This window comes from Thalassophryne amazonica, chromosome 15 (genome assembly GCF_902500255.1).
Source record: "Thalassophryne amazonica chromosome 15, fThaAma1.1, whole genome shotgun sequence".
NCBI lineage: Eukaryota > Metazoa > Chordata > Actinopteri > Batrachoidiformes > Batrachoididae > Thalassophryne > Thalassophryne amazonica.
In genome coordinates, this window is record NC_047117.1 from 30,992,939 (window position 1) to 31,016,929 (window position 23,991).

Here is a 23,991-nt window from a genome sequence, read left to right on the forward strand (position 1 = left end):
ACTAAGGGATGGTTCAGGGTCACCTGATCCAGCCCTAACTGTAAGCTTTAGCAAAAAGGAAAGTTTTAAGCCTAATCTTAAAAGTAGAGAGGGTGTCTGTCTCCCTGATCCGAATTGGGAGCTGGTTCCACAGGAGAGGAGCCTGAAAGCTGAAGGCTCTGCCTCCCATTCTACTCTTACAAACCCTAGGAACTACAAGTAAGCCTGCAGTCTGAGAGCGAAGCACTCTATTGGGGTGATATGGTACTATGAGGTCCCTAAGATAAGATGGGACCTGATTATTCAAAACCTTATAAGTAAGAAGAAGAATTTTAAATTCTATTCTAGAATTAACAGGAAGCCAATGAAGAGAGGTCAATATGGGTGAGATATGCTCTCTCCTTCTAGTCCCTGTCAGTACTCTAGCTGCAGCATTTTGAATTAACTGAAGGCTTTTCAGGGAACTTGTTATGTGTCGGACGCAGCTCGGAGAACCGACCAGCGTTTGAAGGACCCAGTATGAAATAAGCAGAGCACGGTTCAAAGGCTAACTGAATTTAATACATAACAGTGATAATATAACAAAAAGGTGCGGCCTGGCGTGGTGCGCTCCCAGCAGCGCTAACGGTCCGGAGCCAGAAGCTGTTTCGGACCCAAGGACCCCGCCGACACCCCCCAGGTGGCCGCAACAACCGAGTCTGTGAAAGAAGGAACCATTATGTGAGTCCACACTCTACACACAGAACACTTAAAAGGTGTACAAACAGCAAACACTTCCTGGCTTGATTACTGATCAGCTTCCCAACCTGCAGGCATGGAACATCCAGTTCACAAAACTCCACTGCAGTGGAAGCTGATACATGACTAACAAACAGCTCAATACAATAAGGTGTGAGGGACACCACATTTACTGACTGTATAACTGTTAGTCACAAAATCTAACGTACCTCAGGAAGTGTGCTGACGAGCGTGAGACCTCACCCCCTCCTCTTTCACAGACTGTGCATCAAACCTGGACGTTCTCAACATCCGCTGTTGATGAGATGGCTCCCGAGACGACGATCTCACCCGTCTGGTCACAAGGTCGAGTCTCTGGCAAATACACACTGTGCACTCCAGTCTTAAATGCCAACATGTTCCAATCCATCCAGATGCACCACAGCTGTGAGTCCTGACGAGTCGCAGGTGATCAGGGTGAGGTCCTGACAGCCTCAGCAACACAGCCACTCAGTCCCAAACGCAAGCCACCTGGGAGGAAAACCAAAAAACAGAAACAAACCGGCAGCCAGGCCCCCCCAGCCATATAACAGAACTTTTAGGACAACCTGATAATAATGAATTACAATAGTCCAGCCTAGAGGAAATAAATGCATGAATTAGTTTTTCAGCATCACTCTGAGACAAGACCTTTCTAATTTAGAGATATTGTGCAAATGCAAAAAAGCAGTCCTACATATTTGTTTAATATGTGCATTGAATGACATATCCTGATCAAAAATGACTCAAGATTTCTCACAGTATTACTAGAGGTCAGGGTAATGCCATCCAGAGTAAGGATCTGGTTAGACACCATGTTTCTAAGATTTGTGGGGCCAAGTACAATAACTTCAGTTTTATCTGAGTTTAAAAGCAGGAAATTAGAGGTCATCCATGTCTTTATGTCTGTAAGACAATCCTGCAGTTTAGCTAATTGGTGTGTGTCCTCTGGCTTCATGGATAGATAAAGCTGGGTATCATCTGTGTAACAATGAAAATTTAAGCAATGCTGTCTAATAATACTGCCTAAGGGAACGATGTATAAGTGAATAAAATTGGTCCTAGCACAGAACCTTGTGGAACTCCATAATTAACCTTAGTCTGTGAAGAAGATTCCCCATTTACATGAACAAATTGTAATCTATTAGATAAATATGATTCAACCACCGCAGCGCAGTGCCTTTAATACCTATGGCATGCTCTAATCTCTGTAATAAAATTTATGGTCAACAGTATCAAAAGCAGCACTGAGGTCTAACAGAACAAGCACAGAGATGAGTCCACTGTCTGAGGCCATAAGAAGATCATTTGTAACCTTCACTAATGCTGTTTCTGTACTATGATGAATTCTAAACCCTGACTGAAACTCTTCAAATAGACCATTCCTCTGCAGATGATCAGTTAGCTGTTTTACAACTACCCTTTCAAGAATATTTGAGAGAAAAGGAAGGTTGGAGATTGGCCTATAATTAGCTAAGATAGCTGGGTCAAGTGATGGCTTTTTAAGTAAAGGTTTAATTACTGCCACCGTAAAAGCCTGTGGTACATAGCCAACTAACACAGACAGATTAATCATATTTAAGATCGAAGCATTAATTAATGGTAGGGCTTCCTTGAGCAGCCTGGTAGGAATGGGGTCTAATAGACATGTTGATGATTTGGAGGAAGTAACTAATGAAAATAACTCAGACAGAACAATCGGAGAGAAAGAGTCTAACCAAATACCAGCATCACTGAAAGCAGCCAAAGAGAACAATATGTCTTTGGGATGGTTATGAGTAATTTGAGTAAGAAAGTCATGAAGTCATTACTAGTTAAAGTTAAAGGAATACTCGGCTCAATAGAGCTCTGACTCTTTGTCAGCCTGGCTACAGTGCTGAAAAGAAACCTGGGGTTGTTCTTATTTTCTTCAATTAGTGATGAGTAGTAAGATGTCCTAGCTTTACGGAGGGCTTTTTTATAGAGCAACAGACTCTTTTTCCAGGCTAAGTGAAGATCTTCTAAATTAGTGAGACGCCATTTCCTCTCCAACTTACGGGCCATCTGCTTTAAGCTGCGAGTTTGTGAGTTATACCACAGAGTCAGGCACTTCTGATTTAAGGCTCTCTTTTTCAGAGGAGCTACAGCATCCAAAGTTGTCCTCAATGAGGATATAAAACTATTGACGAGATGATCTATCTCACTCACAGAGTTTAGGTAGCTACTCTGCCCTGTGTTGGTATATGGCATTGGAGAACATAAAGAATGAATCATATCTTTAAACCTAGTTACAGCGCTTTCTGAAAGACTTCTACTGTAATGAAACTTATTTCCCACTGCTGGGTAGTCCATCAGAGTAAATATAAATGTTATTAAGAAATGATCAGACAGAAGGGGGTTTTCAGGGAATACTGTTAAGTCTTCAATTTCCATACCATAAATCAGAACAAGATCTAAGGTATGATTAAAGTGGTGGGTGGACTCATTTACATTTGAGCAAAGCCAATCGAGTCTAACAATAGATTAAATGCAGTGTTGAGGCTGTCATTCTCAGCATCTGTGTGGATGTTAAAATCGCCCACTATAATTATCTTATCTGAGCTAAGCACTAAATCAGACAAAAGGTCAGAAAATTCACAGAGAAACTCACAGTAATGACCAGGTTGACGATAGATAACAACAAACAAAACTGGTTTTTGGGACTTCCAATTTGGATGGACAAGACTAAGACACAAGCTTTCAAATGAGTTAAAGCTCTGTCTGGGTTTTGATTAATCAGTAAGCTGGAGTGGAAGATTGCTGCCAATCCTCCGCCTCGGCCCGTGCTACGAGCGTTCTGGCAGTTAGTGTGACTCGGGGGTGTTGACTCATTTAAACTAACATATTCATCCTGCTGTAACCAGGTTTCTGTAAGGCAGAATAAATCAATATGTTGATCAATTATTATATCATTTACTAACAGGGACTTCGAAGAGAGAGATCTAATGTTTAATAGACCACATTAACTGTTTTAGTCTGTGGTGCAGTTGAAGGTGCTATATTATTTTTTCTTTTTGAATTTTTATGCTTAAATAGAGTTTTGATAGCATCAGTGGGCACGAACAACATTAAAAGGTTTCTGTATTTCTGTCTGCGGGGTGAGGATGTGGAACAGATTGGGAGTGGGGCTCAAGCAATGTCCAAGCATGAACCAGTTCAAACAGCGGTACAAAAATATGTTTTTTTCTAGGTATAGGGAGGAGGAAGGGTAATGAGGGTTAGGGTGTTTTTGTTTTTTGCTTCGGCTTGTAAATATATAGTATTTTGTATGTAAGTAGGTATGTGTAGGTGTATATTTATGTTTGTGTGTGTACATATATATATATATATATATATATATATATATATATATATATATTGCTCCCAGACTACGAATAATCAGCAAAAATCTATTAAGCTTAAAAATTCAAAAAGAAAAATAATATAGCACCTTCAACTGCACCACAGACTAAAACAGTTAATGTGGTCTATTAAACATTAGGTCTCTCTCTTCTAAGTCCCTGTTGGTAAATGATATAATAATTGATCAACATATTGATTTATTCTGCCTTACAGAAACCTGGTTACAGCAGGATGAATATGTTAGTTTAAATGAGTCAACACCCCCGAGTCACACTAACTGTCAGAATGCTCGTAGCACGGGCCGGGGCGGAGGATTAGCAGCAATCTTCCATTCCATCTTATTAATTAATCAAAAACCCAGACAGAGCTTTAATTCATTTGAAAGCTTGACTCTTAGTCTGGTCCATTCAAATTGGAAGTTCCAAAAACCAGTTTTATTTGTTGTTATCTATCGTCCACCTGGTCGTTACTGTGAGTTTCTCTGTGAATTTTCAGACCTTTTGTCTGACTTAGTGCTTAGCTCAGATAAGATAATTATAGTGGGCGATTTTAACATCCACACAGATGCTGAGAATGACAGCCTCAACACTGCATTTAATCTATTATTAGACTCTATTGGCTTTGCTCAAAATGTAAATGAGTCCACCCACCACTTTAAAGACTTAACAGATTGAAGACTTAACAGTATTCCCTGAAAACTCCCTTCTGTCTGATCATTTCTTAATAACATTTACATTTACTCTGATGGACTACCCAGCAGTGGGGAATATGTTTCATTACACTAGAAGTCTTTCAGAAAGCGCTGTAACTAGGTTTAAGGATATGATTCCTTCTTTATGTTCTCTAATGCCATATACCAACACAGTGCAGAGTAGCTACCTAAACTCTGTAAGTGAGATAGAGTATCTCCTCAATAGTTTTACATCCTCATTGAAGACAACTTTGGATGCTGTAGCTCCTCTGAAAAAGAGAGCTTTAAATCAGAAGTGCCTGACTCCGTGGTATAACTCACAAACTCGCAGCTTAAAGCAGATAACCCGTAAGTTGGAGAGGAAATGGCGTCTCACTAATTTAGAAGATCTTCACTTAGCCTGGAAAAAGAGTCTGTTGCTCTATAAAAAAGCCCTCCATAAAGCTAGGACATCTTTCTACTCATCACTAATTGAAGAAAATAAGAACAACCCCAGGTTTCTTTTCAGCACTGTAGCCAGGCTGACAAAGAGTCAGAGCTCTATTGAGCTGAGTATTCCATTAACTTTAACTAGTAATGACTTCATGACTTTCTTTGCTAGCAAAATTTTAACTATTAGAGAAAAAATTACTCATAACCATCCCAAAGACGTATCGTTATCTTTGGCTGCTTTCAGTGATGCCGGTATTTGGTTAGACTCTTTCTCTCCAATTGTTCTGTCTGAGTTATTTTCATTAGTTACTTCATCCAAACCATCAACATGTTTATTAGACCCCATTCCTACCAGGCTGCTCAAGGAAGCCCTACCATTATTTAATGCTTCGATCTTAAATATGATCAATCTATCTTTGTTAGTTGGCTATGTACCACAGGCTTTTAAGGTGGCAGTAATTAAACCATTACTTAAAAAGCCATCACTTGACCCAGCTATCTTAGCTAATTATAGGCCAATCTCCAACCTTCCTTTTCTCTCAAAAATTCTTGAAAGGGTAGTTGTAAAACAGCTAACTGATCATCTGCAGAGGAATGGTCTATTTGAAGAGTTTCAGTCAGGTTTTAGAATTCATCATAGTACAGAAACAGCATTAGTGAAGGTTACAAATGATCTTCTTATGGCCTCGGACAGTGGACTCATCTCTGTGCTTGTTCTGTTAGACCTCAGTGCTGCTTTTGATACTGTTGACCATAAAATTTTATTACAGAGATTAGAGCATGCCATAGGTATTAAAGGCACTGCGCTGCGGTGGTTTGAATCATATTTGTCTAATAGATTACAATTTGTTCATGTAAATGGGGAATCTTCTTCACAGACTAAAGTTAATTATGGCGTTCCACAAGGTTCTGTGCTAGGACCAATTTTATTCACTTTATACATGCTTCCCTTAGGTAGTATTATTAGACGGTATTGCTTAAATTTTCATTGTTAAGCAGATGATACCCAGCTTTATCTATCCATGAAGCCAGAGGACACACACCAATTAGCTAAACTGCAGGATTGTCTTACAGACATAAAGACATGGATGACCTCTAATTTCCTGCTTTTAAACTCAGATAAACTGAAGTTATTGTACTTGGCCCCACAAATCTTAGAAACATGGTGTCTAACCAGATCCTTACTCTGGATGGCATTACCCTGACCTCTAGTAATACTGTGAGAAATCTTGGAGTCATTTTTGATCAGGATATGTCATTCAAAGTGCATATTAAACAAATATGTAGGACTGCTTTTTTGCATTTACGCAATATCTCTAAAATCAGAAAGGTCTTGTCTCAGAGTGATGCTGAAAAACTAATTCATGCATTTATTTCCTCTAGGCTGGACTATTGTAATTCATTATTATCAGGTTGTCTTAAAAGTTCCCTAAAAAGCCTTCAGTTAATTCAAAATGCTGCAGCTAGAGTACTGACGGGGACTAGAAGGAGAGAGCATATCTCACCCATATTGGCCTCTCTTCATTGGCTTCCTGTTAATTCTAGAATAGAATTTAAAATTCTTCTTCTTACTTATAAGGTTTTGAATAATCAGGTCCCATCTTATCTTAGGGACCTCATAGTACCATATCACCCCAATAGAGCGCTTCGCTCTCAGACTGCAGGCTTACTTGTAGTTCCTAGGGTTTGTAAGAGTAGAATGGGAGGCAGAGCCTTCAGCTTTCAGGCTCCTCTCCTGTGGAACCAGCTCCCAATTCAGATCAGGGAGACAGACACCCTCTCTACTTTTAAGATTAGGCTTAAAACTTTCCTTTTTGCTAAAGCTTATAGTTAGGGCTGGATCAGGTGACCCTGAACCATCCCTTAGTTATGCTGCTATAGACGTAGACTGCTGGGGGGTTCCCATGATGCACTGTTTCTTTCTCTTTTTGCTCTGTATGCACCACTCTGCATTTAATCATTAGTGATCGATCTCTGCTCCCCTCCACAGCATGTCTTTTTCCTGGTTCTCTCCCTCAGCCCCAACCAGTCCCAGCAGAAGACTGCCCCTCCCTGAGCCTGGTTCTGCTGGAGGTTTCTTCCTGTTAAAAGGGAGTTTTTCCTTCCCACTGTAGCCAAGTGCTTGCTCACAGGGGGTCGTTTTGACCGTTGGGGTTTTACATAATTATTGTATGGCCTTGCCTTACAATATAAAGCGCCTTGGGGCAACTGTTTGTTGTGATTTGGCGCTATATAAAAAATTGATTGATTGATTGATTGATCCCCACCACCCACCCAACCAACCCAGGCTGTCCCCTGCGCCCAAGTACCCATTGCAAAATTAGGCCCACCAAACACAACCAATCAAGAGCACACACCCACACCATAAACTACCATTTTTTGGGGGATATATACTCGGAGGTGCCAGATTCCCACTGCCAGAGATGTCAAGCATATGCCCCAGGGTCCCAGGTCTGCTGTGTGTCCATGACAGGGAGAGGAACAGGTGAAAGCACCCACGCTTAAGAGACGAACAACTCCACGCCACCTTGTTGACCCCTAATGGGATACCTGGCCGCACGGAAAGATGCATAATCTTGTGTATAATCCATTGTGTAAAGTCTCCAAAATTAATTCATATAAGGAAAAGAACAGGGTTGCTGGTCTGTCCTTGCGCAGACAGGAAGCAGGAGTCAGATTTAGTCCCCGCGGGGCAGGGGCAGGGCAGCGCTGTTGAAGGTGAGCTCGCTGCTCTGGCTGATGGAGGTAATTGCGAGCTGGAGACAGGCGCTCTGAGGGCATAGCACAATGCAAGGCAGCATACCAGCATGTGTCATGACTGCGCATCCACGCTGGCTCCTGTGGGTGATACAAACTAACAGTGTCTGACAGCTGCACTTTGCACCTGATTTTCCGGACTTCCCTGCGATCCTCAGCCGCTGGTTACTGCGTAGCTGCTGCAGTTCTCTGTGCACCCTCCCGACATAATACCAGCCAAAACACAGCGCAATGACATCATCTCCAAAATGTCTGAAGAAGGAAAAATGCAATCCGACCTTCTTATTTTTTTTAAATGTTGAAAGTTTAAGCAGTTTCCCTTAATGCAGGGAAAAATACGGAAGTCTCTTCAGTTTGTGCAAAGAGAGAGAGAAAGAGAGAGAGAGAGAGCGAGAGAGAGGGAAAGAAGTCCAAGATAGAAGAGATGCAAAAATCACCACTTTGTAAAGATTAAAAGTTAAACAGGTGCACTGGAAAACAATGTTTACCCCAAATCACACTGACAGAATGAGTCCATATTCCAAAACAACAACAACAACAAAAAAACCCTCTGTTGCTTCTCTGTTTCATTCATAGGAGAGGACGGAGACAGGTGTGAATGTTTTGCACTTTTATCCACTAATTTGTTGGTGCCTCCCAGGGACTTGGTGCCCTACGTACAGCACGTGATGAGCATGCGTGGAACAGCGGCACTGTGCTTATGGAATGGATAAGATATGGCACTGCAATTAAAATTGTGATGCAAGTGGAGACACAACCACTCACAACTGTCCAAGGGGACCCAACTGCTCCAAGGAAGCCTAGAAGCTAATTTACCCTGCAAAATTTATATCTTGGGGATAAAGGGTGTCGTGTCGTGGTATGTTTTAACTTTCATTTTTGTTCCTGCCTTTCACTTCCTTTAGTTCTTACAGTCAGTCAGAGCTGCGTGTCGTCAGAGCGAGCTGCAAAAAGTTTGTACCTGAGTTTTCAGAGGTGGTGTTTGTAGTTGCCATCTGCCACGCCGGTGTTTGCCAACCCGGACAGTGGGAATACCACCTCAACCGGCAACTTAGCCCCGCGACTGGACAGCAACAACGTCCGAGGCCCAACGTGGTGAATTCACTGAGGCCGCGCGCTGCGTCATTAGAGCCGCGCGTCACGAGTGCCGCTTCCCCGAGGCCTCGTGCAGCCACCGCGGATACATCAGCGCGGAAACACCGAGGCCGCGCGGCACCAGCGCAGTGCAGATCCATCCCGGTGATAAACAACACAGGCTGTTAACATCGGCGATCGACAAGCTGCTCATAAACCGACCATGGGGCCTAAGAAGGTTCTGACAGCGGAGGAAGGTGACGATATTAAAAAATCTCTGGACTTTTTATCAGAGGAGATTTCTGTTGTGAAGCAGCAACAGAAATCAATCATGGATCTGGTGGAGGAGGTGAAGGCATTACGGCTCCAGAATGCCGAGAAAGACCGGCATCTGGTGCAGCTGGAAAATAGAGTGGCTGAATTGGAGCAGTACACCAGAATCAACGACGTCATCATCACAGGTCTTCACATCAAACCACGGTCCTACGCACGGGCGGTAACAGATGAGAGCGGAGGGGAGCCCAGTGAACAGGAGGTCAGCTCTGTGGAAAAACAGGTTGCTGATTTCCTCCTATCTAAAGGTATAGAAATGGATTTAAATAACATTGAAGCGTGCCACCCTCTGCCCCGGAGAAATGACGGTGATAAACGAACCGTCATCATGAGATTCATCAACAGAAAACACAAAACAGCACTGTTAAAACAAGGAAGAAAACTGAAAGGGACAAACGTATTCATCAATGAACATCTCACCAAACGGAATGCCGACATCGCCAGGAAAGCACGCTTCTTAAAGAAACAGGGAAAAATCCACACACATGGACTTCAAACTGTAAAATATTCATCAAACTGAACAGATCACCAGAACAAGCAAAAGTCATGGCAATAAGGAACATCGAGGAGCTGGACAATATGAACAATAAGGTATGAGGACACAAACACATCACAACACCATGACACAGACCAGAGGAACCTATTCATCTACTACCTATTCATCTACATCTGGAGACAAGAAGGATATAACTCAAAGGATTGCTGATCATGGAAAAGTAGAACTGAGAACATTTAAATACACAGACCACAATGTACTGGACTTGGAGCACGATATAGACCCAGACAATAATTTCTTCTCAAATATCAATGACAGTTGTTGCTATTATACAGATGAACAGTTTAATCGGATCATTAAAACGGATAACAAATTATCAATAATCCATTTCAACAGCAGAAGTCTATATGCAAACTTTAACAACATTAAAGAATATTTAAGTCAGTTTAAAAAAATATTTAACATAATTGCTATATCAGAAACATGGATCAATGAAGATAAAGGAATGGATTTTGAACTGGATGGATATGAATTTAATTGTGTAAACAGAAAGAATAAGAGTGGAGGAGGAGTGGCTGTGTATGTGGATAAGAACATGGATTATAAAATAGTAGACAATATGACAACTGTGATTGATAACTTATTAGAATGTATAACTATTGAAATATGTGAAGAAAAAAGCAAAAATGTATTAGTCAGCTGTATATATAGAGCACCAGGATCTAGTATTGAAACATTCACTGACTGTATGGGAAAAATGTTCTCAAAAACTAATCAAAAAACTGTGTTCATTTGTGGTGACTTAAATATTGATCTGCTCAATCCAAATAAGCATAAAATAACAGATGAATTTATCAGTATAATGTACAGTATGAGTTTATATCCAAAAATCACCAGGCCAAGCAGAATTACATCCCATAGTGCCACCTTAATTGATAATATATTCAGCAATGATATTGAGAATAACACTGTGAGTGGATTATTAATCAATGACATTAGTGATCATCTACCAGTTTTCATCGTTTATAATAGAAACCATCGGCGGAATCAGCCAGAGGAGAAAATAAAATACAGGCGAGTGCGGACAGAGGAAAACATGAACACACTAAAGAAGGATTTACAGGAGCAAAACTGGGAAAAGGTATACAGTGAAAGTGATGTTGATAGTGCATATGAAACTTTTTTACAAATATTTACATCATTATATGATAAAAATTGTCCAATTAAACAAGACTACAGAAAACAAAAAATCCAAGCTCGACCATGGATGACGAAAGGGTTACGAAATGCATGTAATAAGAAAAATACACTGTATAGAGAATTCATAAAACTAAAGACTAAAGAGGCAGAAAATAGATATAAGAAATACAAAAATAGATTAACTAATATTATACGGGTATGTAGGAAGGAATATTATAGTAACATATTATATAATAACAAAAACAATATTAAAGGAATATGGGATATATTAAATAGCATTATCAAAAATGGTAATAAAAAACAGAGTTACCCTCAGTATTTCATTGATAATAATGTCAAGAAGGAAAATAAGGATGAGGTAGTCAACGGTTTTAATAATTTTTTTGTAAATATTGGACCAAGCTTGGCAGAAAAAATTCCCGATTCCCAACCTGAGGATTGGGATAATAATCTCATAGAAAGAAATCCCTGTTCAATGTTCCTCACAGCAGTGGATGGAAATGAAATTATAGACATTGTGAATAATTGTAAATATAAAACATCTACCGATTTAAATGAAATTGATATGGTGGTGGTAAAACAGGTCATTGAATGGATTGTAGAACCATTAACATACATCTGTAACTTATCATTTCAAACCGGTAAATTTCCCAATCAAATGAAAATAGCTAAGGTTGTGCCGCTGTATAAGACTGGGGATAGACACCACTTCACAAATTATAGACCTGTTTCTTTGCTTCCACAATTTTCCAAATTATTAGAAAAGTTATTCAATAATAGATTAGACAAATTCATAAATAAACATAAATTACTTACTGATAGTCAATATGGATTCAGAGCACATAGTTCAACATCACTTGCATTAATAGAATCAGTTGAGGAGATTACAAACGCCATAGACCACAAATTACATTCAGTTGGAATATTTATAGATCTTAAAAAGGCTTTTGATACAATTAATCATGACATATTAATCAATAAACTTGAACAGTATGGGATTAGGGGGTTGGTGTTGCACTGGGTGAGAAGCTACTTAAGTAACAGAAAACAGTTTGTGAAGTTGGGGGAATATACATCATCATGCTTGGACAATGCTTGTGGCGTCCCACAGGGGTCAGTATTGGGTCCAAAACTGTTTCTAATTTATATAAATGATATTGTCAATGTTTCCAAAATATTAAAATTAGTATTATTTGCAGATGACACAAGCATTTTTTGTTCAGGGGGGGATTTGCAGGAGTTACTGAGGAGGATCAGTATGGAAATGGGAAAATTGAAAATATGGTTTGACAGAAATAAATTATCATTAAACTTAAGTAAAACAAAATACATGTTATTTGGCTATTGTAGTACAGATATACAGGTTCAGTTACAAGTCGAGGGGGTAGATATTGAAAGGGTACATGAAAATAAGTTTCTGGGGGTGATAATAGATGATAAGATAAACTGGAAGACTCATATAAAACATATACAAAGTAAACTGTCAAGAAGCATTTCAGTTCTAAACAAAGCGAAACATATTCTGGACCACAACTCACTCCGCATTCTTTACTGCTCACTGGTTTTACCATATTTACAGTACTGTGCAGAGGTATGGGGTAATACTTATAAAGGTACAACACAATCACTGTCAGTAATGCAGAAAAGAGCTATAAGAATTATTCATAATACTGGCTATAGAGATCATACAAATCCACTATTTTTACAATCCTAATTCTTAAAATTCACAGACTTGGTTCATTTTCAAACAGTACAAATTGTGTATAAAGCAATAAACAATTTACTTCCAGCAAATATTAAAAATATGTTTTTTAACAGATCAGGGGATTACAGTCTGAGGGGGAAATTTAATTTAAAGCATCAGTGGGCACGAACAACATTAAAAGGTTTCTGTATTTCTGTCTGTGGGGTGAGGATGTGGAACAGATTGGGAGTGGGGCTCAAGCAATGTCCAAGCATGAACCAGTTCAAACAGCGGTACAAAAATATGTTTTTTTCTGGGTATAGGGAGGAGGAAGGGTAATGAGGGTTAGGGTGTTTTTGTTGTTTGCTTCGGCTTGTAAATATATAGTATTTTGTATGTAAGTAGGTATGTGTAGGTGTATATTTATGTTTGTGTATATATATGTGTATATATGTATATGTGTATATATGTGTATGTTGATGTGTATATGTATGTGTGTGTATATATATGTATATATATATATTGATATCGGTTTAGGTGTGTAGGAATTTATGTGTATATGTGGCAAAGGGTATTACTGGTTGTGGGGAAGAAGGGGTAGGGATAAATAAGCTGATGCTTCACCCTACCCCTTTTCGGACATGTTGGGTACACAGTAGGAACTTTTTTGTTGTTGTCTTTACTGAGCTATCTTGTAATTGTTGTTGTATCAAATGTTCGAAATAAACAGTTTTCATTCATTCATTCATTCATTCTTTTCCATGTTTGCTTGTGACCACTTTACTCCTGTATATGTGTCCATTTCTCTTGCCAGCGTCCTGTGGATTAGTTTGCTGGGTCTTACTGTCTAAACTGTGAGTTGATCTATTTGCCTGCATTCTGGAAACTGCCTATGTTTTGTCTTTTACACACAGTATTGCCATACTGACTGATTTCCTGTGTTTGACATTGACCTATTAAAGAACAGAGATTAAAGAACTTTGGACTCATCGTACAGTTTGTTCTCTGTGTTGGGGTCATTTGCACATCCAGAACAGCTGCAGGATTTTGGGGTCAATGTGTGCTGTATTCTGCTGATTACACTTCTGAGTGTAGCTTCAACACAACATACAGTTTACCTTGGCTCTTCAATATCCTCGATGAACTGAGGTAGTTGACTATTTAATGTTTCAGGCAGCAGCGAAGCCACTAAACCAGAACCAATTGCCACTACACTGTAGGTCAGTGCAGGTAGGTGATGCCACAAGTCCTCCAATAGCATGACGAGTGGTGATATAGACACACCCATCCGTGCCAAAAAGGAGGTATAGCCCAAGCCATTTTGCCTGAAAAATCCAAGTTAGAAGATTCATTTAAACTTGTAATTGTGATCACATGGGAAAGAAGATGAATGTGTTACTGTACTGGTGTGTTTTTCTTGACTAACCGTACAACTGTGGGATAAAGCTCAGTGGTAAACAGATACATGATAGTAAATGCTGATTCTGACATGGCTTTTGCAGTGATGGCCACAACCATGTGGATGACTTGTTTATCTGAGGACAAACACTCAAAATTAATCTGCTTTCTTAAATATGAACTTGCCAAGGGTGATTTTTAAAAAATGGGATAAAATAAATGAATTCAAAAATGAGAAACATTACATGAAACCAGCAAATGACCTTTTGCAATAAGCATGTTGATGAAGAGACAAAGTCCTGCAACAATCAAGGCCACTGCCTCTCCAGGCATTCTCCCAATTTTTTGCAGGGAATAAAAAGCAACAATCTTCATTGGCAATTCGATGGCTGAAAATGAAAGCTGTGTTAGGTATGGGTTTAGTCCAAACCCTGTGATATTCAGGCTTATTCCATAATATGTAAAGGCAATTCCATACCTAGAGAAGGGGAGAATAAAAGTAAATAACAGTGCCTAAAATCAGTGCCGACATGCTATGATCATTTCAAAAAGAAAACATTGTTAAGGGCCCTGTCCCACTGGCGTTTAGGAGGATTTGCGTATGGATTGCGCACAAAATTGGCCCATATTCACCAAACATCCACAATATCCGTGTATGCCTGTATGAGTCGGCCGTCATCCGAACACGCCCGTGATCATCCGCAGAGACATACAGGTCCGCAGCCAGGATTTTTGAGCTGTTCAAAAATCTGAATGCGGATGACATCCGCCTTACATACTCCATATATACTCAATTCATACACAATACATACTCACTCTATGCGCTGTATATCTGCCGTTAACCGCTGATATCCGCAACTGATGGGGATCTGTGGCTTGGCAGCGAACTGGGACAGTGTGTAAAACAGATATACATCCTGCCCATCATGTCCACATCACAAACTAAAATATGTTGTAGCGAATGCATACAAACTGGCCACGAATAAAGCGTTAAAATTACATCTGCTTTGCAGCTGATTTGCGGACAATCTGTGAATGCATAACAAACACGTCACATAAACCCAAAGTGTGGCAGAAAGCGACATACCTGCCAGTCAGTTCCGGTCCGGCTGTGTGAATCCACAAAGACGTAATACGCGTAGCTGCTGCAATCCAGGACTTTTAACACCAACAAAAGGAAGAGTTGCTGTTTATCCACAACTCACTCAAAAAAAAAAAAAAAAAACACCGTCTCACACCCAGAGTGGCTTCCCCCCTCCCGCTCCTCAAACTCATGAACAGTTAACCCTCACATGACAACACTCTGTGATCAATTTGTCCAAGTCCAGCAAATGCTCCAGAAGCTGTATTGTTGGTGTGAATAGTGATGCCGACGGCCCGAGTGAGCTTCTTTTATGACCGCAATGCAGATGCCGTGCACGCGCAACACGTGTGCGATGCATTCATAATACACCCGTAATACTGCCGTGATAATCTCAATGTGTCGGATCAGTTTCTTCACTACATGCGTTATATAACCGTGATTGTTCATCATATATTCGCTATATATTATTAATATATCCATAATTCATAGTGGGACATTTGTCATTTTTGGCCATTTTTGTTGCGGACGACAACGAACGCCCATGATTTGTATACTCAATTCATGCGCAATCAATCCTCTCCCCAGTGGGACAGGGCCCTAAGCTTGTTATCTTCACATTACAGCATATTATCAAGTGATTATAGCAACATGTTCCGGTGTCAGTTAGCGCATTACCAGTCACAATTGATTAAAGTTTGAAAGGATGTACTATTATTGCAAAATGGTATATTAAAATACAGTTTGGTATTATTTTTATATTGTACAGTTTTATGCAAATGTTTTTCTTTAGCAAGTAGTGGTGGCCTCAGTGGCCACTTGGCCAAAGCTTTCAAAATTGCCAGCTGTGTGGAACACAATCATCCGAATGTCTTCCAAGTACATCACATTCCAACATTAGAGTGTGATTTGCAGCAAGAGTTGGTTCCCTAATGTAACTGAATTTGTTTTTTGGCAATAGGGAACCTGGTTCAACATGTGACTCATTCATCCTGACTAACAGAAAGGCGTGAGACTGGGCTGCCCCAACCATGTTGTCATGCTCTCGTCATGAATTGAGTGACATTTCCGTGACATGGATTTGTATTTTACTAGTCTAACTCTAACCCCTTCTTCTAACCCTAACTATGACCCCCCGTGTACCCTGCATTTTGTGTCCCCATCTGGCACGTGCATGAAGAGTAAATTGCTCATTCATGTAAATTGTCTCGAATGAAACCAGCGCGGGCACATTTGGGCATGTGCGCATTCAATTTTTTTTTTCCTTTTTATTTTTTATCTTGTTATTACAACCCCAGTTCAAATGAAGTTGGGACATTGTATGAAATGTAAATAAAAACAGAATACAATGATTTGAAAATCCTTTTCAACCTATATTCAATTGAATACACCACAAAGACAAGATATTTAATGGTCAAACTGATAGACTTTTTTGTCTTGTGCAAATATTTGCTCATTTTGAAATGGATGTCTGCGACACATTTCAAAAAAGCTGGGACAGGGGCAACAAAAGACTGGGAAAGTTCATGAGAGAACACCTGTTTGAAACATTCCACAGGTGAACAGGTTAATTGGCAACAGGTGAGTGTCATGATTGGGTATAAAAGGAGCACCCCCAAAAGGCTCAGTCGTTCACAAGCAAAGATAGGGTGAGGATCACCACTTTGTGAACAACTGTGTAAAAAAATAGTCCAACAGTTTAAGAACAATTTTTCTCAACGTTCAATTGCAAGGAATTTAGGGATTCTATCATCTACAGTCCATCATATAATCAGAAGATTCAGAGAATCTGGAGAACTTTCTACACGTAAGCGGCAAAACTGAAAACCAACATTGAATGCCCGTGACCTTCGATCCCTTAGGTGGCACTGCATTAAAAACCAACATCACTGTGTAAAGGATCTTACCACGTGGGCTCAGGAACACTTCAGAAAACCATTGTCAGTTAATGCAGTTCGTCACTACATCTACAAGTGCAAGTTAAAACTCTACGATGCAAAGCGAAAGCCACACATCAACAACATCCAGAAATGCCACTGCCTTCTCTGGGCCTGAGCTCATTTGAAATGGACAGATGCAAAGTGGAAAAGTGTGCTGTGGTCTAATGAGTCCACATTTCAAATTGTTTTTGGAAATCATGGATGTCGTGTCCTCTGGACAAAAGAGGGAAAAGACTATCCAGATTGTTACCAGCGCAAAGTTCAAAAGCCATCATCTGTGAGGGTATGGGGTGTGTTAGTGCCCATGGCATGGGCAACTTACTCATCTGTGATGGCACCATCAATGCTGAAAGGTACATCCAGGTTTTGGAGCAACACAGGCTGCCATCCAAGCAACGTCTTTTTCAGGGACGTCCCTGATTATTTCAGCCAAGTCACATTCTACACGTGTTACAACAGCGTGGGTTCATAGTAAAAGAGTGCGGGTACTAGACTGGCCTGCCTGCAGTCCAGACCTGTCACCCATTGAAAATGTGTGGTGCATTATGAAGTGCAAAATAAGACAATGAAGACTGTTGAACAACTGAAGTCGTACATCAAGCAAGAATGGGAAAGAATTCCACCTACAAAGCTTCAACAATTAGTGTCCTCAGTTTCCAAATGCTTATTGAGTGTTGTTAGAAGGAAAGGTGATGTAACACAATGGTAAACATACCACTGTCCCAGCTTTTTTGAAACGTGTTGCAGGCATCCATTTCAAAATGAGCAAATATTTGTACAAAAACAATAAAGTTTATCAGTTTGAACATTAAATATCTTGTCTTTGTGGTGTATTCAATTGAATATAGGTTGCAGAGGATTTGCAAATCATTGCATTGTTTTTAATTTACATTTTACACAACGTCCCAACTTCATTGGAATTGGGGTTGTAGATGTTAACAGGCAGCTTGAGCGAGATTCAAACTCAGGGCTACCCACCTGCTCTGCTCACACTGACTGCTGTCTGGGATATTTATTTCCAATTATATGTTTTCTTCTAAATGTGTGACTGTTCAAGTTCTCTTCCTGTTTTTTTTTGTTTTTTTTTGACATGGTCTTCCTTTGTCTGTTTTCATTTACTTTTTCCTGTTTGTCCTGTCACATGTGTCGTTTTCCCTCATAACCCAAAGTCTATTTAAACCCCACTTTTGTGTTGCCTCTTTGCTTGAATGCCTTATTCCTCAGTGTCTCCTCGTAGTTTATATTTTCAGAGTCTGATCTCGTATTGCAAACCTGTGGGAGCTCCCTGTGTTTTCCGAGCCTTGCCTGACATTTACTGGACTGTTTTTTTTTTGTTTGTTTTTTTTTTGGTACAATCGAGTCCTGTGTTTTGACTCTGCCTGTTCTTTGGTTAACCCATCTGCTTGTTTGGTTGATCACCTGTGTATGACCTTGGAATGTCCCTGATTGAAAAGCTTTGAGCTTTTCCTTCATGCCCTGTTCTCTGCCCTGAGATCATATCAGTATTCAAACAGTGATAATTGAATGATCAATAATTAACACTTTATCACACTGTATAGATATTAGTTTTTGAAAACTGTCACCAGTGTTGCCTTTTGAACCATTCACAAAATGTTCAATCTCATTTAAACTTACCACACTATCCCTGTATAAATGGCAAGTTTCCTCATATTTGGGGTCCTGAAAAGATCTAAAAATGTGTAGTTCTTAACTCCAGCATCACTTTCTGCAGATTCCAGTAATTTCTGTAAATAAACAGCACAAAATAAATGAATAGATACAATAAAAATGTTCATTAACAACACATCCATGTAGGTTCCATATGTCCCTGTTGGTTATTCAGTTATAATCACCCACTTTGTTTCACACTTTTCAGGAAAAAAAAAATCAATAAATTTGCATTACTTTAAAAAGAGGTAATGAAAAAAGACAAATAGAGCACCAGTGAAACATCAGCAACAACCAGTAGAATCCAGCCACAAAACTGACTTTTAGTCCCACCATCTCTTCATTAAACATGATCAGAAACACAGAGTAAACATAAGCCAGAGAAAATAAAATCTGGCTGATCTCACATCATTTTTATTCCAAAGAGCTGAGTATGAATGTTATGTGGTGAAATGTCCTAATGGAACAGCTAAGACGTCCCTGCTTTAATATTTGCACGGAGTGAAACTCTGACCTTATTTAATGTTGTATTTTAATGGCACTATCACTTTTAGCAGCTGTCGGTATGTTCATCCGTTAGGTCCTGGTAATACATAATTACTGAGAAAATAAGTGGCTCATAAAGTTTAATACTCACGCCAAAGAAAACCACAATGAAACCATTGCCCAGTCCCCCAAAATATGATGTAATAAACTCGAACTGAGGTTAGCCTGTTAGCTTAGTTGATTCAGACTCTAAGATGGGGCATGATCAGGCTTGGCCATTTTTTTATTTCACACAAGGTTCATCGCCATCTTGAATACATAATTTGGCCTAATAGCACGGCCAATTTGCATGCCGACACATGGCGCAGCAGTGTGCACTACATCACTTAGCGAAGGCGTGAAGGCACTGTCAGAAAAAACCTGCCAAAGAATCTTGTTCATTCATGCTAAATTCGCTCCTCACTCCAAAGCTATCATTTTAGGGTAAATTCATTTTACATCAAAGGTATCTGGCCTCAACTATAGTATTGATCATGTTGATAGTAGTATACATTTCTGTACTTCAAACTGTTGTAAGCTACAATTTCATGGGAGCGTTTTTACCTCCGCCAAGGAGGTTATGTTTTCGGTCGCATCCATTTGTTTGTTGGTTGGTTGGTTGGTTGGTTTGTTAGCAGGATTACTCAAAACAATCCTCAACGGATTTCAATGAAATTTTTACCAGGGGTGTATCTTGGCCTAACTTAGAAGTCATTAAATTTTGGTAATGATCCAGAACACGATCCGGATCCAGTAATTTTTTTAACGATTCTTTATCATTGTAGGATAGGGCCAGTTTCAACATTTTTGCATCTAACTTCATGAAGACGGGTCACAAAGGCTGAGCAAAAATTAAGTTACGGCACAACAATAATTTAGCATTTGGTTGTCCTCATTGAATAAACTTATTAGAAAATAAAAAACTTGTGTAGTTCATGCAGTTTCTCTTTATAAATACATTTGCTGAAGATCTAAGGGTTTAACCCTCTGGAGCCGATGCCGTCATATACGATGGCTGAGACCAAGCTTTACTAAAATATAAATAACTTTTTAATGATATGAGATAGAAACTTACTTTTTTTTGCTGAAAAGTTAACTCCACGGACTTTCGAGCCACCCTCCACCATCTTTGTACTCGTCATAGACGCTGTGTGATGACGTGAGCAATGTGAGTGTCCAATTGGAATTGGTTCACCATCACATGGTTTTCCAAAATCCAATCGCAGGGCAGATTTACCTCATGTGACACACCAAAGATTGTTTTTAGGAGTGATGTGTTACTAGTTGGCCCATTTGAATAGCAATGATGGTAGTCCTTTCAAAATTGGGTTTCTTTTTATCTCTTCAAACAATGTACTGCGAACACCATGGGCTGAACTCCTATTCACCTTACTGAGGAAGTCAGGGTGGGCGGCTCCATTTTGTCAAACATCTTCCAGTTTGCCACTGCGTCGATGATAAGCTACGTGGGAACACACTATGATAGAAGTGTCCAAACATGAGCAGCATTAATTGTTCAGTTCTTGGGTGCCACAACAACTGGCAACTGGAAGAAGAGGAAACTATCACTTTCAGAACAATGTTTTGAACATGGAAAGCAGAGATCTGAATGCTGTGGACCAGCATTTAACTTTTTCCCTCCTTCATCGAAAGATGAGGATCTCCGGCGCTGGATAAAGGCGTTGAATTTGAAAAATCCACCCAAATGTCCCTATGTCTGTTCTTTTAATTTTATGGAGGAAAAAACCCACACCATTGGATCTTTACCCAAAGAAATGGTTGGACTACGAGGTCTGTCCATAAAGTAACGGTCCTTTTTATTTTTTTCAAAAACTATATGGATTTCATTCATATGTTTTTACATCAGACATGCTTGAACCCTCGTGCGCATGCGTGAGTTTTTCCATGCCTGTCGGTGACGTCATTCGCCTGTGAGCAACAGACAAGAGATTTTGTCATGGAAAGCCCCGCGGAGGCTTCGTGAGGCACGACCGATTTGCTGATGAAGCGAGACAAAGGAACACCTCCGTTTCGGAGTGTTAGAGGACAAGTTGGGACATGTCCAGCTCTCCACAAGTTCTCTTATACTCACTCGACTGGTAAGCATTGAAAGCCGAGATAGGCATGTCCCAACTTGTCCTCTAACACTCCGAAACGGAGGTGTTCCTTTGTCTTGCTTCTAAAGCAAATCGGTCGTGATGCGCGAAGCCTCCGCGCAGCTTTCCATGACAAAATCTCTTGTTAAAAGTGAAATCTGCCGGAAAATGGCTGATGTCCAGCTCTTGTGATAACCAGAGAAAGAACACACGATGGTCTCGTATCCACAGAGCCATCAGCTTAGAAATGGTCCAGTGGTTTGTGCCTCGTCGTCGCAGCTCGGAGCGCGGCACACCGAGCGTCCTTAAAGGGGTCCTTAAAGCTGTAGTAACAGTCCTTATTCTCTGTGAAGCCCGTAAAATTTTCACCGAAAGCCAGATAAATTTTTCGAATGGTTTCCAGTTGCCAGTCTCTAACAGCTTCTGAAAAAAATTCTGATGGAAAAAAGTCCTTTTCATTCCGCCATTTCCAGACAATGAAAATCCGATGAGGGGGGCGGGACCACTCCTTCCCAAGGCGTGCTCACAGGCGAATGACGTCACCGACAGGCGTGGAAAAACTAACGCATGCGCACGAGGGTTCAAGCATGTCTGACGTAAAAACATATGAATGAAATCCATATAGTTTTAAAAAAAATAAAAAGGACCGTTACTTTATGGACACACCACGTATAACGCTCTGTTGAAGAAGCCATGGCGGATGCTAGTGAGACAAATGGGTAAGCTGTGTTTGTAGCATTAGCTGCTATCTAAGTTACTCATTTTCTGGCATTTGATACAACCAAGCACTGCATGAAATTACACCATACGTATATTAAAGTTACGTAATCTTGGCATTACGGTGGTACTACTTGTCGGGTAGTATTTTAACTTGATTGTGCTTTTATATGAGCTTCAGCGCCGCTTCAGCAGAAAAAGCTCAAACTAAATCTTGACAGCGCACAAAACAGCCTCCATGACAACCTCCTCTGTGGTGCCATGTTATTTTTTCCAGCTCAGAGGACAGCGCATATGGGTAAAAATAAAGTTCTAGCTCATTGTCTACCTTCCTGAGGTTAGAAACTAGTGTTAGTTGCTTTTCGACAATGTTTCTCTTAAGATTTATTGAGCCGTGAACTTCAAATCTCTGAATATCTTCCTAACTTTACCGGAGTCAATGCCATAAAGTTTAAGTTTATCGTATGAGCCCATATGCCATATGCCATTTGGGGCCTCTGATGGTGTACTGCCGATGGCGGAGACGCCATGCCCGCCATAGCTCTGCTCCTTCTGGATCCAAAATCTTGATCACCAGTCTGATTGTTTCTTGAGAAACCACAAAACCCCTTTGAATAGCCCACTGATGCATCCAGAACAGCCTTGCAGACAGCCAGTTCCTCCTCCACGAATGAGGCGATTTCCTCCAAATCTTCCAGGTCTTTATTCTCATAAAATTACAAGTTTATTCTCATAATATTACAAGTTTATTCTCATAATATTATGACTTTATTCTTGTAATATTATGAATTTTTTTCTCATAAAATTACGACTTTATTGTCATAATAGCATTACTACATTCTCGAACTCAAAAAAAACCAAAAAAAAAAAACCTCATTGTGGCCCTAAAACGCTGTCGTAGTCATGATTACAGTTTCAAAACAAAGTAAATTTTGGCAGGTTTGTGGGAGATTAAAGTGGACTATGCCTTTAACAAGAAATGTTCCTTAATTAAAATCTTTTGGTTAACTGCGTGTACGTATAGTAAAACCCACACTGACACATACCATTGGTGTGATGTCTGCTAAGCGTTCTGATCTGTTGTTTGTCTCAGCGCATTTCTTGATATAAAAAAGAGCATCTTCTGCCTTTCCATTGGCCAAGAGCCACCTAGCAGACTCTGGAAGCCACCTAACAGGATAGGCTTGGTTAGAGCAAGTTTTGTATTTCTTGAACATCTCAAACCACATGAATGTACCAGTTCAAAATACAATACCTCCATGCAATGACAGACAGTATCAGGGGTGAAGTCACTGCCAGTATTAGCATCCTCCACTGATTTACACAGTATGCAATTCCAACCAGAATACATGACCCTAAAGTCCAATCCAGGCTTACGATTATACCAGCAAAGGTCCGGTGATCAATGCTGAACCATTCAACATCTACAGAAATAAGAAGTTAGAAAGCCCATATTTTATTTCTCAAAAACACAAACTTTCTTTTTCTTCATCCTAGTGAAATAAAACATAGACTTACCAAAAACCATACTTACTCAGGACAATACTTATTATACTTATTCCTGCAAGTGACATTCCAGTAAAAATTCTCATGATGAAAAACATTATGTAAGATGTGGAGAACGCACTCAGGACTGCAAACACCATGGAAGACAGATAAGAAACCAACAGGAGCGGCCGTCTACCAAACCTGGTTTTGAAAAGAACAGTTTTGAAAGCAATGACTTAAACCAGTAAAACAAGGCATAAAGCAACACTGGCCTTAGTGGCCACCAGGACCCTGTAAATACAAACAAGGCTTCATA

At 40.0% G+C, this 23,991-nt stretch overlaps 1 protein-coding gene across 1 annotated transcript in view; it reads right to left on the minus strand.

The window, feature by feature from the left end:
- Nucleotides 1–23,991, minus strand: part of LOC117526115 (solute carrier family 22 member 7-like) — a 36,700-nt gene that overhangs the window by 5,686 nt on the left and 7,023 nt on the right. The window contains exons 3-9 of the mRNA XM_034188138.1: nucleotides 23,722–23,876; nucleotides 23,443–23,611; nucleotides 23,234–23,357; nucleotides 18,817–18,926; nucleotides 14,424–14,638; nucleotides 14,189–14,297; nucleotides 13,881–14,087 (exon numbers count right to left, since the gene is read on the minus strand). Of these exons, the coding sequence (XP_034044029.1) occupies nucleotides 13,881–14,087; nucleotides 14,189–14,297; nucleotides 14,424–14,638; nucleotides 18,817–18,926; nucleotides 23,234–23,357; nucleotides 23,443–23,611; nucleotides 23,722–23,876 (1,089 nt within the window). The remainder of the gene's footprint in view (nucleotides 1–13,880; nucleotides 14,088–14,188; nucleotides 14,298–14,423; nucleotides 14,639–18,816; nucleotides 18,927–23,233; nucleotides 23,358–23,442; nucleotides 23,612–23,721; nucleotides 23,877–23,991) is intronic.